The 17,151-nt window shown below is 47.3% G+C and overlaps 1 protein-coding gene across 1 annotated transcript; it reads left to right on the top strand.

The window, feature by feature from the left end:
- The first annotated feature begins 1,771 nt into the window (after nucleotides 1–1,771).
- Nucleotides 1,772–3,999, top strand: LOC123106572 (uncharacterized). Its single transcript, XM_044528689.1, has 3 exons — nucleotides 1,772–2,051; nucleotides 2,915–3,241; nucleotides 3,340–3,999. Exons 1-3 carry the CDS (start codon nucleotides 1,830–1,832, stop codon nucleotides 3,655–3,657), a joined length of 867 nt encoding a protein of 288 aa, XP_044384624.1. The 5' UTR covers nucleotides 1,772–1,829; the 3' UTR covers nucleotides 3,658–3,999.
- The last annotated feature ends 13,152 nt before the right edge of the window (nucleotides 4,000–17,151 follow it).

Genomic DNA, 17,151 nt, shown 5'->3' on the forward strand with positions numbered 1-17,151 from the left:
ATGAGACGCGACCAAACTTGGCACGGAAGAAACCAAGCACCGTGTGTGCGAGGTGCTGCCTGCAACCACCACCGAGCCTGCCTGCCTGTTTACTTTTACCAAAGGCACTTGCAGGGTGAAGAAGAGTGCTACAGCTCGGAGTAGAGCGGGACGGGTTGATTGTGGAGTCTTGTATCCCCAGATTGGAGGGCCCCACATGCAGACACCCACCATGCAGGAAGGAAAGAAACCATGCTTTGGATGGTGCGTCCAGTCCAAACTTCCCTACGTCTGCGCTGATACGGTCACTGTTGCTTTGGCAGGTAAAAGCCACTGCCCACTGTTGCCGCCAGAACGGCTGTTTACTTTGGCAAAAGAGAAAGACGCAAGGACGCAGATAACGGCAGTTTACAGATGACAAGTAGTGTCCCTTGCAATTCCAATTACCGATTCCAAATTGTTTGTTGTAACTAAACGCAAAAGGTTAATATACATTTTATGTGAAGGAAGGATTTTTTCGAAACGGTAAAAACTTTTTTCGAAACGGGAAGGAAGGATTTGAGGCTTGTACATTGCCTTGATCCACGCTACTATTCTCATCTTTATTTCTGCCGATATTTCATCATCCAAAAGCGTGCAACAACCAGGAAAGAAAAAGAAAGGAAATTAAGGCCCGGTCAAACTTGGGAGGGAAGAAAGAAACATGCACCGTACGTGCTGCGCCCTTGGCCTCGGTAGAAAGAAGCAAAAAACAATCAAAGAAACTGCCTCTGCCATGTACTCCCTCCGTTCCGAATTACTTGTCGCAAGTATGGATGTATCTAGATGTATTTTAGTTTTAGATATATCAATTTCTGCGACAAGTAATTTGGAACGGAGGGAGTAGTATGTTCTGCCATCGCCACTGTTTCACTTTATCAGACGGCACAAACGGATCTCTGGTCCAAGTTGAAAAATGTTGCACTGGTTCTGGTTGTTCCATAGTATCTGGCCGATCCTTCGGGCACCCGTTGGCCTGGCTTCACACCCATGCGCATGACCATGGTGTGATCACGCACCCGCTCCCTACCCTGTACTGACGGCAATGAAACACTTGTAAACAACGGAGACGGTGGAGTTCCATATTATCCATCCATTTTGTTTTATGGCAAATTCATACTCTAGTTTTCATCTGGTAAAGTCGCTTGTTTACTTTAGCCAAATGACCGGTACAGTCGCTTGTTCCGGATCCTTATCTTGTTGACACGGTCGCCGTTTGGTCATTGCGAAAGAAATCAAACTACACTGCGCTAGCTGTTGCTTGGCTGCCGCGCTCCTGCGCCATGGCGCCTCAACTGCTCGCGCCTGCCCTGTTTACTTTAGCCAAAGCACGCAGAGGGAAGTGGACGTGAGAATCAATACTATATATGTGAAGGAACTGAGGCTTTTTTGGGGTGGATGTTTCAATTTCTACGTTGAGTTGGTCCATGCATGTTATTCTTATCTTTATTTCAGCCTGCCGTATTTTCTTCATTCAAGACCGTCCGTGGTCAATCTGCAACAACCAGGAAAATAGTAGTAAAAGAGAAACAAGACCCAACCAACCACAAACCAAAGGGAAGAATGTCAGCATGACCCTCCTGCGGCTTCTGTTTGCTTTATCAGAGAGACCCCCTGACGGACTTACTCCGAGACTATCTTTCTGGCAACCGTTCCGTCGTCCTCAGTCCACGCACGCCATGTGATCACGCGCCCCGCTCCGCTATATATACCGAATATGCACCCACGCCCCTCCTCGCCCTTCCCACTTTCACCTCACCCCTCTCTCTCCACCCTTTCTGCCTTCGCCACTCTCCACCCTGCCGTGCGTCATGCTACCCGCCGGGAAGACCACGCCGTCGTCAGGCGCCTCTCTCGTGCTGGCCGGCAACAAGGCCGCGTCGGCGTCGCCTTCGGTGGTCTCCGCCAAGCAAGCGCCGGCCGGCGCCGCCGGCGGTCTGGTGCTTGCCGTGGACGGCAAGCGCTCGGTGGCCACGCTCGCTGCCGTCCAGGGACGCGGCCCCGCCTTCCCCGACGACGACCTCAAGCCCAAGGTATATATTATCCGGCTATCCTCCCTTCCTCCGTCTAGTCTACTCTCTACTATGCGCGAGATCCGTGTGGAACTATTTCGGAAACCTCTCGGAGGCGTGGCGTTGAGAGCGGCGCCAGCGTCCTCCTCTCGGAGGCGTCGGCGTCTGAGTGGCTCGCGGAGCAAGGGCGCGCGCTGCAGGGTGGGTACGCCTAGTGCGGGAGTGCATGCGCATGGTGGCGGTGGCCGGGTTGCTCAAGTTGGGAGGGTACGCGGCGGCGGATAGGCGCGCTGTAGGGCTAGGGCCTGCCGCGGTTGGTGTAGATCGATCGTCTCCGTGGAGCGGCTGCGGCCGCCTGGTGCTGTCGTGCTCGCGACGTTCTATAGCTGTTAGGGAAGTTCGGGAAACGCGTCCAATCGGATATCTCGGCGGTGCTCGCCGCACGCGTTGGTCGAGGGGCTCCCTCGTGGAGAACTGGAGATAGGGCGCGCGCGGGTCGGTGTGTGCGTCGTTCGGGAGTGTGCTAGGTAACGGTGGCCCGGTCGCCGAAGCTGCGCGGCGGCGGACATGCCTGGCGCGCCTTGGGGCGGCCTGGCGCTTGCTGAGAATGATGGGGCCGGAGATGTACGCGTTCCGCGCATTCTACGCCGAACTCGCCGCGAGATGCAGGCGTTCCTCGTCGCGAGCCTTGTCTGAGCACGTGGATGCGACGTCGGCATCGGCAGCGATGTTCGCCGTAGTCGCTTGTTCTCTGTGATTTGGTTTCGCTTTTGCAATGTTTCGTTTTGTTATGTGTAGATCTGTTAGCTATAAACCGCGTTGTCTCATGATGATCTTCTTATTTACTTACTTCTTTTGCGAATTCGTTGTCTCACAATCTGCAGGCGTTCTCGGCGGAGAAGATCAAGACCATGGCTGAGGAAACGTCCGCTCTGCTGCGGGGCCTCTGCGTTCCAAAGCAGAGCAGCATCGCCGAGCAGGCTTGCTTCACCAAAGAAGTCGAGGCCCTCCAGAAGGCGTGCGACGGGATGGTCGAAGGAGCACCCTTCGACGAAGATGAGGCCATCAACATGCTGATCGGCGTGCATGCTCGTATCCGTCTCCTGCTCACCTCTCACAACAAGCTGACCCCCCAGGAATTCCTCATCTCCTCCATGGGTGAGAACAAGGCCTCGGTGGAGGAGTACATGTCTGCGGATGACAAGATCATGGTATGCTCACTCTCGTGCTAGTGTAGATCTTCCCCGCCGTGATGTTTCCATGCATGTACATCAGACTCAGACCACGATGTGTGGTTGGCTGGTTGCAGGGTGAAGCTGATCAGGGGAGGACCAGCCTGTACGAGATGGTGAAGAAATCCTCACTCGTCGAGCCCACGCCCACCATGTGCTCGGACGATGAGGTGAAGGCGGTGCTCCAGAAAACTCTCACGCTCCTCGAATCTTCTGACCCGGCGCACTCAACGACTTGCATGGCAGGTCTCTTCTACAAGTTGCGTTCGAACTGCCGCACTCAACGACTTGCATGGCAGGTCTCTTCTACAAGTTGCGTTCGAACTGCCGTGCTCTCATGGAGGACGTCGAGAAGAACGGCGTCGACGGCAAGACCGGCTCCGCCATCGCCATGATTCACATCAGTGTGCTCTTCGTGCTTGGGCAGCACAAGAAGTACTTCTCCTACGAGGATGCAGCCGATGATTCTCTCATGGCCTCACTTCGAAGGCTCGAGGTTGCGCTGCGGGACTACAAGATTGGAGGGCCGTCGTCTCCACCTTCAGAGACCACAGACTAGTCCTATCATTCTACCTGCAAACCGCCTACCTATCCATGTCATCGAGTAGCTTACCTATCTATCATAAGTCTGCGTGTGTTGAGGCAGTCTATCTCAGTCTATGATATATACTTGCATGAGTGCATTGAGAACGAAACTCTTTTGGTATTATGTTACTCTATATTGCTCTGCCATTATCTATCGGTCAAATCTTTGTGTTGATGAGTGAGGTTTATTTTCTATTTTAGTGGATTGCGAATTTGTAAGCAAGGTACTTGCATGACAGTGGAACTCCGCTGCTATTTGGGTTACTAAATATATTGCTCTACTATCATCTTCCTTAAATGTATCCCCTTAGATTTCGAGATAGATTTATGTAATCCGGTTATTTGCTCACCGTTAGTCGTCTCGGCCGGGCAGCTTGTATGGATTGGTAGTTTTGTCGTCGGTCATGCGGGTGTGCAGCCTTAGGGACGGTGTGGAAGTTGGAGAGGGGGCTTACAAAATCACATGCGCATGGGATGTTGATTTTGGTCGCTTGGATGATAGTCTTTCGACTAGACTGGTGCGTGGCCATGAGGCAAGCATGGAATTCAGTGCAATGATTCCAAAAATCATTAACGTGTAGGGTGATAGTTTTGGGCGTTTCAACGGCATGGCCTTCGACTATGCTACTGGGCTACCTCAGGGCTGGTGTGGAAGCCAGAGCAGTAGCCTTGGATTGGGTTGTAGAGGGTTGTCTCTAGCCACTTGGATGTGACAAAGCAGTTGACTAGGCTGGTGTGTACATGTGTGCATGTGTTGTTGTTGTATCATGTTTTCGACCACTTTTCCTTATTAACCTATCAATTCTTTTCTTCTTAATAAAAAGACGTAGCTCCTGTCGGTTCCTAGGAAAATGTCGATGTCAATAAGACCTTGCTTAAAGGTTTGGACCATATCCTGCCAAACAATGCTTGCTTGCACCAAACTTTGTGACAACGTCGGCAACCTTGTTGCAAATTCTCGAGCAAGAAGACATAGTAAAACTAGAAAAAAAAATTGAGTTCAGGAGAAACTTCATCTCCTAGAAGAGCATTTCGTTTCTCTAAGGTCTAAATCATTATTTTCAATGACATGGACGAAGGACTTGGGTGTTAGACTCCAAGTCAAATTGATCAGTCCCCAGTCAGATGTTTGCACGGATTGCACTTAGACAAGCAATAAGCTTCAGCTTGGAGAGGATCCATAGTGAAATATATTTTGTACGTGTGCTAGCTCCCATGAAATCTCCAGCCTGGTCCTTGATAATAAAGCCCCATCCATCGATTTCCATGTCAGGATCGGACGACCCATCAATATTTATCTTCACCCTATCTTCCATAAGTAGCTCTTCGACGTTGCACATATAGGGCCAATTGGGAGAAGCTGTTGCAAAATCTGAAAAGAACTGGCCTATACAAAGTTTCGCCGCCACAATGGGGAGCTATAGCTGCTCATAGTCGATCACACACCTCCCAATCTTTGTATCACTTCCTCTTCTCTAAGCAACCCTTCAACATCATTAATTTTGTTTCTTGTTTTTCCTCCCGATCCACAACAAGGCCACGATCTTGTCAAGTTTGTATTTTTGTATGCATTATCACATGCAACACTTCCTTTGGCCTTGTCGTCCACACTAGTTCACATCTCTCTCCCTCCGCCCTAAGCCTTCCCCAAATCTGGCCCATGCCTTTGCATCTCAAGAAAGTGTGCACGACTAGAAAAAGTAGGTCTATCTCAATTCCCCTTCTTACAATGCTTCTCAGTGTGGTAAAATGTCATGGGTAATCTGCCAAACAAATTGGAACACATTCGGTGAGCATGGGCAGTTCCAAATATCATTCCAAGAGAAGTGAGCAACCCGGTTACCTTGATGCCTCCCTTGATGAGCTTCCGTGCACCTCTTCAACCTATTAGAAAATCTTATAAGACCGATTGTACACTAAATTTTCCTTTTGGGTCATGTGGAATGACCATGCTGTTGGAAATATGCCCTAGAGGCAATAATAAAATAGTTATTATTATATTTCTTTGTTCATGACAATTGTCTATTATTCATGCTATAATTGTGTTATCCGGAAATCGTAATACATGTGTGAATACATAGACCACAATGTGTCCCTAGTGAGCCTCTAGTTGACTAGCTCGTTGATCAACAGATAGTCATGGTTTCCTGGCTATGGACATGGGGATGTCATTGATAACGGGAACACATCATTAGGAGAATGATGTGATGGACAAGACCCAAACCTAAGCATAGCACAAAGATCGTGTAGTTCGTTTGCTAGAGCTTTTCTAATGTCAAGTATCATTTCCTTAGACCATGAGATTGTGCAACTCCCGGATACCGTAGGAGTGCTTTGGGTGTATCAAACGTCACAACGTAACTGGGTGGCTATAAAGGTGCACTACGGGTATCTCTGAAAGTGTCTGTTGGGTTGGCACGAATCGAGACTGGGATTTGTCACTCCGTATGACGGAGAGGTATCTCTGGGCCCACTCGGTAATGCATCATCATAATGAGCTCAATGTGACCAAGGGGTTGGCCACGGGATCATGCATTACGGTACGAGTAAAGTGACTTGCCGGTAACGAGATTGAACAAGGTATTGGGATACCGACGATCGAGTCTGGGGCAAGTAACGTACCGATTGACAAAGGGAATTGAATACGGGATTAATTGAGTCCTCGACATCGTGGTTCATCCGATGAGATCATCGAGGAGCATGTGGGAGCCAACATGGGTATCCAGATCCCGCTGTTGGTTATTGACCGGAGAGGCGTCTCGGTCATGTCTGCGCGTCTTCCGAACCCATAGGGTCTACACACTTAAGGTTCGGTGACGCTAGGGTTGTAGAGATATTAGTATGCAGTAACCCGAAAGTTGTTCGGAGTCCCGGATGAGATCCCGGACGTCACGAGGAGTTCTGGAATGGTCCGGAGGTAAAGATTTATATATAGGAAGTCCAGTTTCGGCCATCGAGAAGGTTTCGGGGGTTACCAGTATTGTACCGGGACCACCGGAAGGGTCCCGGGGGTCCACCGGATGGGGCCACCTATCCCGGAGGGCCCCATGGGCTGAAATGGGAGGGGAACCAGCCCCTGGTGGGCTGGTGCGCCCCCCCTTGGGCCCCCCTGCGCCTAGGGTTGGGAAACCCTAGGGATGGGGGCGCCCCCCACTTGGCTTGGGGGTGAAGCCACCCCTTGGCCGCCGCCCCCTTGGAGATTAGATCTCCTAGGGCCGGCGCCCTCCCAAGGCCCCTATATAAAGAGGGGGGAAGGGAGGGCAGCCGCACCCTTGCCCTTGGCGCCTCCCTCTCCCTCCGCAACACCTCTCCTCCCCGCTTGCGCTTGGCAAAGCCCTGCCGGGATCCTGCTGCATCCACCACCAGGTCGTCGTGCTGCTGGATCTTCATCAACCTCTCCTTCCCCCTTGCTGGATCAAGAAGGAGGAGACTGTACGTGTGTTGAACGCGGAGGTGCTGTCCGTTCGGCACTTGGTCATCGGTGATTTGGATCACGGCGAGTACGACTCCATCATCCCCGTTCACTTGAACGCTTCCGCTCGCGATCTACAAGGGTATGTAGATGCACTCCTATTCCCCTCGTAGCTAGAATACTCCATAGATTGATCTTGGTATGCGTAGAATTTTTTTAATTTCTGCTACGATCCCCAACAGTGGTATCAGAGCTAGGTCTATGCGTAGTTTCTATGCACGAGTAGAACACAAAGCAGTTGTGGGCGTCGATATTGTCAATTATCTTGCCGTTACTAGTCTTATCTTGATTCGGCGGCATTGTGGGATGAAGCGGCCCGGACCAACCTTACACGTACGCTTACGTGAGACCGGTTCCACCGACTGACATGCACTAGTTGCATAAGGTGGCTGGCGGGTGTCTGTCTCTCCCACTTTAGTCGGATCGGATTCGATGAACAGGGTCCTTATGAAGGGTAAATAGAAATTGGCAATTCACGTTGTGGTTTTGGCGTAGGTAAGAAACGTTCTTGCTAGAAACCTATAGCAGCCACATAAAAACTTGCAACAACAATTAGAGGACGTCTAACTTGTTTTTACAGCAAGTGATTTGTGATGTGATATGGCCAAAGGATGTGATGAATGATATATGTGATGTATGAGATGATCATGTTCTTGTAATAGGAATCACGACTTGCATGTCAATTAGTATGACAACCGGCAACAGCCATAGGAGTTGTCTTAATTTATTTGTGACCTGCGTGTCAACATATAACGTCATGTAATTACTTTACTTTATTGCTAAACCGTTAGCCATAGTAGTAGAAGTAATAGTTGACGTGACAACTTCATGAAGACACGATGATGGAGATCATGATGATGGAGATCATGGTGTCATGCCGGTGACGACGATGATCATGGCGCCCCGAAGATGGAGATCAAAAGGAGCGAAATGATATTGGCCATATCATGTCACCATTTGATTGCATGTGATGTTTATCATGTTTTACATCTCATTTGCTTAGAACGACGGTAGCTTAAATAATATGATCCCTCGAATTAATTTCAAGAAAGTGTTCCCCCTAACTGTGCACCGTTGCGAAGGTTCGTTATTTCGAAGCACCACGTGATGATCGGGTGTGATAGATTCTAACGTTCAAATACAACGAGTGTAAGCCAGATTTACACACGCAATACACTTAGGTTGACTTGACGAGCCTAGCATGTACAGACATGGCCTCGGAACACGGAGGACCGAAAGGTCGAGCATGAGTCGTATAGAAGATACGATCAACATGTAGATGTTCACCGATGTTGACTAGTCCGTCTCACGTGATGATCGGACACGGCCTAGTTGCCTTGGATCATGTTTCACTTAGATGACTAGAGGGATGTCTATCTGAGTGGGAGTTCATTGAATAATTTGATTAGATGAACTTAATTATCATGAACATAGTCTAAAATCTTTACACTATGTCTTGTAGATCAAATGGCCCACGCTAATGTTGCCCTCAACTTCAACGCGTTCCTAGAGAAAACCAAGCTGAAAGATGATGGCAGCAACTATACGGACTGGGTCCGGAACCTGAGGATCATCCTCATAGCTGCCAAGAAAGATTATGTCCTAGAAGCACCGCTAGGTGAAGCACCCATCCCAGAGAACCAAGACGTTATGAACGCTTGGCAGCAGCGTGCTGATGATTACTCCCTCGTTCAGTGCGGCATGCTTTACAACTTAGAACTGGGGCTCCAAAAGCGTTTTGAGCAACACGGAGCATATGAGATGTTTGAGGAGCTGAAAATGGTTTTCCAAGCTCATGCCCGGGTCAAGAGATATGAAGTCTCCGACAAGTTCTTTAGTTGTAAGATGGAGGAAAATAGCTCTGTCAGTGAACACATACTCAAGATGTCTGGGTTGCACAACCGCTTGACTCAGCTGGGAGTTAATCTCCCGGATGACGCGGTCATTGACAGAATCCTTCAGTCCCTTCCACCAAGCTACAAGAGCTTTGTGATGAACTTCAATATGCAGGGGATGGAAAAGACCATTCCCGAGGTATATTCAATGTTGAAATCAGCGGAGGTGGAGATCAAAAAGGAACATCTAGTGTTGATGGTGAATAAAACCACTAAGTTCAAGAAAGGTAAGGGTAAGAAGAACTTCAAGAAGGACGGCAAGGAAATTGCCGCGCCCGGTAAATCAGTTGCCAGGAGGAAGTCAAAAAATGGACCCAAGCCTGAAACTGAGTGCTTTTATTGCAAGGGAAGTGGTCACTGGAAGCGGAACTGCCCCAAATACTTAGCGGACAAGAAGGCCGGCAACACCAAAGGTATATGTGATATACATGTTATTGATGTGTACCTTACCAGCACTCGTAGTAGCTCCTGGGTATTTGATACTGGTGCGGTTGCTCATATTTGTAACTCAAAGCAAGAGCTGCGCAATAAACGGAGACTGGCGAAGGACGAGGTGACGATGCGCGTCGGGAATGGTTCCAAGGTCGATGTGATCGCCGTCGGCACGCTACCTCTACATTTACCTACGGGATTAGTTTTAAACCTCAATAATTGTTATTTAGTTCCAGCTTTGAGCATGAACATTGTATCAGGATCTCGTTTAATTCGAGATGGCTACTCATTTAAATCCGAGAATAATGGTTGTTCTATTTATATGAGAGATATGTTTTATGGTCATGCCCCGCTGGTGAATGGTTTATTCTTAATGAATCTCGAGCGTAATGTTACACATGTTCATAGTGTGAATACCAAAAGATGTAAAGTTGATAATGATAGTCCCACATACTTGTGGCACTGCCGCCTTGGTCACATAGGTGTCAAACGCATGAAGAAGCTCCATGCAGATGGACTTTTAGAGTCTCTTGATTACAAATCATTTGACACGTGCGAACCATGCCTCATGGGTAAAATGACCAAGACTCCGTTCTCCGGAACAATGGAGCGATCAACCAACTTATTGGAAATTATACATACTGATGTGTGCGGTCCAATGAGTGTTGAGGCTCGCGGTGGCTATCGTTATGTTCTCACTCTCACTGATGACTTGAGTAGATATGGGTATGTCTACTTAATGAAACACAAGTCTGAGACCTTTGAAAAGTTCAAGGAATTTCAGAGTGAGGTTGAGAATCAACGTGACAGAAAAATAAAGTTCTTACGATCAGATCGTGGGGGAGAATATTTAAGTCACGAATTTGGCACACGCTTAAGGAAATGTGGAATCGTTTCACAACTCACGCCGCCTTGAACACCTTAGCATAACGGTGTGTCCGAACATCGTAATCGCACTCTATTGGATATGGTGCGATCTATGATGTCTCTTACTGATCTACCGCTCTCATTTTGGGGCTATGCTTTAGAGACTGCCGCATTCACTTTAAATAGGGCTTCGTCGAAATCCGTTGAGACGACACCGTATGAATTATGGTTTGGGAAGAAACCTAAGCTGTCGTTTCCAAAAGTTTGGGGATGCGATGCTTATGTCAAGAAACTGCAACCTGAAAAGCTCGACCCAAGTCAGAAAAATGCGTCTTCATAGGATACCCTAAGGAAACCATTGGGTATACCTTCTACCTCAGATCTGAAGGCAATATCTTTGTTGCCAGGAATGGATCCTTTCTAGAGAAAGAGTTTCTCTCGAAAGAAGTAAGTGGGAGGAAAGTAGAGCTTGATAAAGTACTGCCTCTTGAAGCGGAGAGTAGCGCAGCTCAGGAAAATGTTCCTGTGGTGCCTGCACCGATTAGAGAGGAGGTTAATGATGCTGATCAAGATACTTCGGATGAAGCTCCTACTGAACTTCGTAGGTCCACAAGGACACGTTCCGCACCAGAGTGGTACGGCAACCCTGTCCTGGAAATCATGTTAGTTAGACAACGGTGAACCTTCGAACTATGAGGAAGCGATGGCGGGCCCAGATTTCGATAAATGGCTAGAAGCCATGAAATCCGAGATAGAATCCATGTATGAAAACGAAGTATGGACTTTGACTGACTTGCCCGATGATCGGCGAGCCATAGAAAATAAATGGATCTTTAAGAAGAAGACAGACGCGGATGGTAATGTGACCATCTATAAGGCTCGACTTGTCGCTAAGGGTTATCGACAAGTTCAAGGAGTTGACTACGATGAGACTTTCTCACCCGTAGCGAAGCTGAAGTCCGTCCGAATCATGTTAGCAATTGCCGCATTCTATGATTATGAGATATGGCAAATGGACATCAAAATGGCATTCCTTAACGGCTTTCTTAAGGAAGAATTGTATATGATGCAGCCGGAAGGTTTTGTCGATCCTAAGAATGCTAACAAGGTGTGCAAGCTCCAGCGCTCAATCTATGGGCTGGTGCAAGCATCTCGGAGTTGGAACATTCGCTTTGATGAGATGATCAAAGCGTTTGGGTTTATGCAGACTTATGGAGAAGTCTGCGTTTACAAGAAAGTGAGTGGGAGCTCTATAGCATTTCTCATATTATATGTGGATGACATACTGTTGATGGGAAATGATATAGAATTCTTGGAAAGCATAAAGGCCTATTTGAACAAGTGTTTTCAATGAAGGACCTTGGAGAAGCTGCTTATATATTAGGCATCAAGATCTATAGAGATATATCGAGACACCTCATCGGTCTTTCACAAAGTACGTACCTTGACAAGATATTGAAGAAGTTCAATATGGATCAGTCCAAGAAGGGGTTCTTGCCTGTATTGCAAGGTGTGCGATTGAGCACGGCTCAATGCCTGACCACGGCAGAAGATATAGAAGAGATGAGTGTCATCCTCTATGCCTCAGCCATAGGGTCTATTATGTATGCCATGCTGTGTACCAGACCTGATGTAAACATTGCCGTAAGTTTGGTAGGTAGGTACCAAAGTAATCCTGGCAAGGAACACTGGACAGCGGTCAAAAACATCCTGAAGTACCTGAAAAGGACCAAGGATATGTTTCTCGTTTATGGGGGTGCCGAAGAGCTCGTCGTAAAGGGTTATGTCGACGCTAGCTTCGACACAGATCTGGATGACTCTAAGTCTCAAACCGGATACGTGTATATTTTGAATGGTGAGGCAATAAGCTGGTGCAGTTGCAAGCAAAGCATCATGGCGGGATCTACATGTGAAGCAGAGTGTATGGCAGCCTCGGAGGTAGCACAAGAAGCGGTCTGGGTGAAGGAGTTCATTACCGACCTAGGAGTCATACCCAATGCGTCGGACCCGATGAATCTGTTCTGTGACAACACTGGAGCTATTGCCCTTGCAAAGCAGCCCAGGTTTCACAGGAAGACCAGGTATATCAAGCGTCGCTTCAACTCCATTCGTGAAAGTGTTCAAAATGGAGACATAGAAATTTGTAAAGTACATACGGACCTGAATGTAGCAGATCCGTTGACTAAACATCTTCCTAGAGCAAAACATGATCAACACCAGAATTCCATGGGTGTTCGATTCATCACAATGTAACTAGACTATTGACTCTAGTGCAAGTGGGAGACTGTTGGAAATATGCCCTAGAGGCAATAATAAAATAGTTATTATTATATTTCTTTGTTCATGATAATTTTCTATTATTCATGCTGTAATTGTATTATCCGGAAATCGTAATACATGTGTGAATACATAGACCACAATGTGTCCCTAGGGAGCCTCTAGTTGACTAGCTCGTTGATCAACATATAGTCGTGGTTTCCTGGCTATGGACATGGGGATGTCATTGATAACGGGATCACATCATTAGGAGAATGATGTGATGGACAAGCCCCAAACCTAAGCATAGCACAAAGATCGTGTAGTTCGTTTGCTAGAGCTTTTCTAATGTCAAGTATCATTTCCTTAGACCATGAGATTGTGCAACTCCCGGATACCGTAGGAGTGCTTTGGGTGTATCAAACGTCACAACGTAAGTGGGTGGCTATAAAGGTGCACTACGGGTATCTCCGAAAGTGTCTGTTGGGTTGGCACGAATCGAGACTGGGATTTGTCACTCCGTATGACGGAGATGTATCTCTGGGCCCACTCGGTAATGCATCATCATAATGAGCTCAATGTGACCAAGGGGTTGTCCACGAGATCATGCATTACGGTACGAGTAAAGTGACTTGCCGGTAATGAGATTGAACAAGGTATTGGGATACCGACGATCGAGTCTGGGGCAAGTAACGTACCGATTGACAAAGGGAATTGAATACGGGATTAATTGAGTCCTCGACATCGTGGTTCATCCGATGAGATCATCGAGGAGCATGTGGGAGCCAACATGGGTATCCAGATCCCGCCGTTGGTTATTGACTGGAGAGGCGTCTCGGTCATGTCTGCGTGTCTCCCGAACCCGTAGGGTCTACACACTTAAGGTTCGGTGACGCTAGGGTTGTAGAGATATTAGTATGCAGTAACCCGAAAGTTGTTTGGAGTCCCGGATGAGATCCTGGACGTCACGAGGAGTTCCGGAATGGTCCGGAGGTAAAGATTTATATATAGGAAGTCCAGTTTCGGCCATCGGAAAGGTTTCGGGGGTTACCGGTATTGTACTGGGACCACCGGAAGGGTCCCGGGGGTCCACCGGGTGGGGCCACCTATCCCAGAGGGCCCCATGGGCTGAAGTGTGAGGGGAACCAGCCCCTGGTGGGCTGGTGCGCCCCCCCTTGGGCCCCCCTGCGCCTAGGGTTGGGAAACCCTAGGGGTGGGGGCGCCCCCCACTTGGCTTGGGAGGAAGCCACCCCTTGGCCGGTGCCCCCCAAGGCTCCTATATAAAGAGGGGAGGAGGGAGGGCAGCCGCACCCTTGCCCTTGGCGCCTCCCTCTCCCTCAGCAACACCTCTCCTCCCCGCTTGCGCTTGGCGAAGCCCTGTCGGGATCCTGCTGCATCCACCACCACACCGTCGTGCTGCTGGATCTTCATCAACCTCTCCTTCCTCCTTGCTGTATCAAGAAGGAGGAGACGTCTTCCCAACTGTACGTGTGTTGAACGCGGAGGTGATGTCCGTTCGGCACTTGGTCATCGGTGATTTGGATCACAGCGAGTACGACTCCATCATCCCCGTTGACTTGAACGCTTCCGCTCGCGATCTACAAGGGTATGTAGATGCACTCCTATTCCCCTCGTAGCTAGAATACTCCATAGATTGATCTTGGTGATGCGTAGAAAGTTTTTAATTTCTGCTACGATCCCCAACACATGCATCACATCGATCGCCCACTAGGGGTTGGCTAAAATCGCAAGTGCATCCACTGGACATATCATTCCTTGACTAGCTACTCATCCCAAGTACCTGTGCTCAACTCGATTAGCTCAAAACCCTATCCAAGACTGTTTCTCCAGTACGTTATTGTGGATCGACATCCATTCATGGCAACCATGGTCCTTCCATAGTTTTGAACATTTGCTCCATCTCCTACCCATTTCATAACCCCTTCCTTTAACAATTAGTCTGCTCAGAGGATACTTCTCGAAGCACACGACAATTCGGGCTTCTCTTCCATATTAAACACAACAACTCCTGAAAAGTATTTTGGCCTTCAAAACTCTGGCACGTAACGATAATGGGTTAGTTAACATCCTCCATCCTTGTTTCACAGCATCGACATATTCAAACATACAAGTCTTTGTACCCAGGCACCCAAGATTTCTTCGACTTGGAGAATGTCTCCCAATTTATCGTGTGATCCTTGTTCACATTATCTTCATGTGCCTAGTGCACACAAAAGATGCCTAACCATTGCACTGATATGGTCGCATAATCCATTTACCGAGTCAAAGCATGACATGGCGAATGTTGGAATAGCTTGCACACAAGACTTCACAAGGATTCCCTTCCCCATTTTTGTCAATCATCTTTTCATCCAGCCATGCATCTTCATCCACATTTGTTCCCTCAAGTAGCTGAACATTTTCATTTTTGATCGTCCCACAGTAATCCCGGGTACCTCTCATTCTGCGTTTCTCCTCAACATTCGGTCCTTTAAGGAAATCACATATTAGGGATGGCTTTTTATGTTGTGGACACAATCTAGGACGCTAGACGAGGTTAGTTGAACGGCGAAGATGGTGCGGATCTGTCAAACCCTTGCTTTTATAGGGTAGTATAAAATAAAAATGCAATAGTATATCACGTGAAATAATGAATCAGAAGTTTAGAATAGAGGTTCATAGTGTGGTGTATGTTTTCTGTACACGTGGTTGCATGCAATATTATATCACGTGAAATCATGAATCAAAAGTTTAAAATAGAGGTTCATAGTGTGGTGTATGTTTTTGTACATGTGTGCTTGCTCGGTATATGAAAACATAACATATATCTTGAATATATCCAATTTAATTTCCCATGCACTTTAAATTAAGTTCAAGTTTCCCACAAAACTAGATCCTATGAAATTAGACGTTAGAAATTAGGACTGGTGTTGCTCCTCGGATTTTGAACATAATTTTTTTTCTTCAAAATATGAGTTATATGCCACAAAAAGTAGCGGAAATCCCTTTTGGAGCTCGGGCTCCAGTGAGGCCTCCAAATTCAGATTTGAAATTTCATTGAAATCTGTATTTTCACATTTCAAAAAATTCTGAAAAAATTAGAGATATACATGAAGGCATAATACACATGTGTGTAAGTTTTCAGTTCAAAATACATAGAAATGAGGGCTGTGCAAAAAAGACAAACTTGAGGCTGTTTAACACATGATACTATTCATCCTCCCAGACCATGGATTTGTCTTTTTTGTACAAGTCGCAACTCAAGGTATTTCATCATGAATTTTTACACACATGTGAGTTACATCCTTACATACACGCATATTTTTTTTCAAAATTTTTTGAACCATAAAAGTTTGAATTTGAATTTTTCAAAAATAAAGGCCTCCACGAAGCTCGGCCTCCAAAACGCCTTTCTCCAAAACATAGTATAGAAAAGAATTTTTTGCCACAAAACTGATGTCATCAGAAGCTTCTTTTAAATACCAATCAAACGATATACTTTCATGGCACATAATTGACGTGGTCCTTTAGTTTCAAAATTTGAGAGGTTTCGATTTTAGAAAGGAGGAAAATAATATATTTTCAATAGATTACACTGTGTATCGTAACAAGATGTTCTTTTCCATACTTTTTTTTAGAAAATATCGACATATGTAATATACTGTAGCATATAACGTCCAAACTTAACACAAAATTTAAACCACATCTTCACAAGGTGGGTAGTATGGCCTTTACGTGCGCCACGTGAGGCTTCACACTTTCACAGTATTGTGTGTATGCTCGCCTGACATTGGCCAATTGGGCAATTGGTGGCCATATCGATCGGTGCATGGCTCTGTAGAAAGTTCCGTCGTTTCTGCACCGCAAAAAAAGAAAAGAAAAAAAAAAGAGTTCCGTCGTTCTTGTGGTACTGTGTAAGCGCAGGCGTGGCGGGAGGCGAGATGGAACGCAGCAGTGGCCAGGTGCATGCTTGCCAATTGCCATCCTCCATGGGTCGCAACTCCACGCCGCGCCAAGAGAGTAGATTTGACGGTTACGTGACCAGGGCGGGGTAGGCTGGCATTGGCGAACCGACACCCGGGCCCACCTGATTCTGTTGTGTCCCCGCCCATCGTCAACCTGGCGTGCTGCATGCAAGCTGGAGACTGATTCCGCGGGGCCCACTCCTCCCGTTTTTTGACGTGGGGACTAAGGCTGGTCACAGTGGGGAGGAACTTAGGAGTAACATCACACACTTCAATACAACTTTACTTATGTGGCACGTATTTAATGAAGAGAGAGGTGCTTGTGGTAACTAACTAAGTTACCGGAACATCACACACTCCAAGAAACAACGAGTCTATAACCTAATAAATACATCGTTGCATGACACTACATAGATG

Source organism: Triticum aestivum, chromosome 5A (assembly GCF_018294505.1).
Source record: "Triticum aestivum cultivar Chinese Spring chromosome 5A, IWGSC CS RefSeq v2.1, whole genome shotgun sequence".
Lineage (NCBI taxonomy): Eukaryota > Viridiplantae > Streptophyta > Magnoliopsida > Poales > Poaceae > Triticum > Triticum aestivum.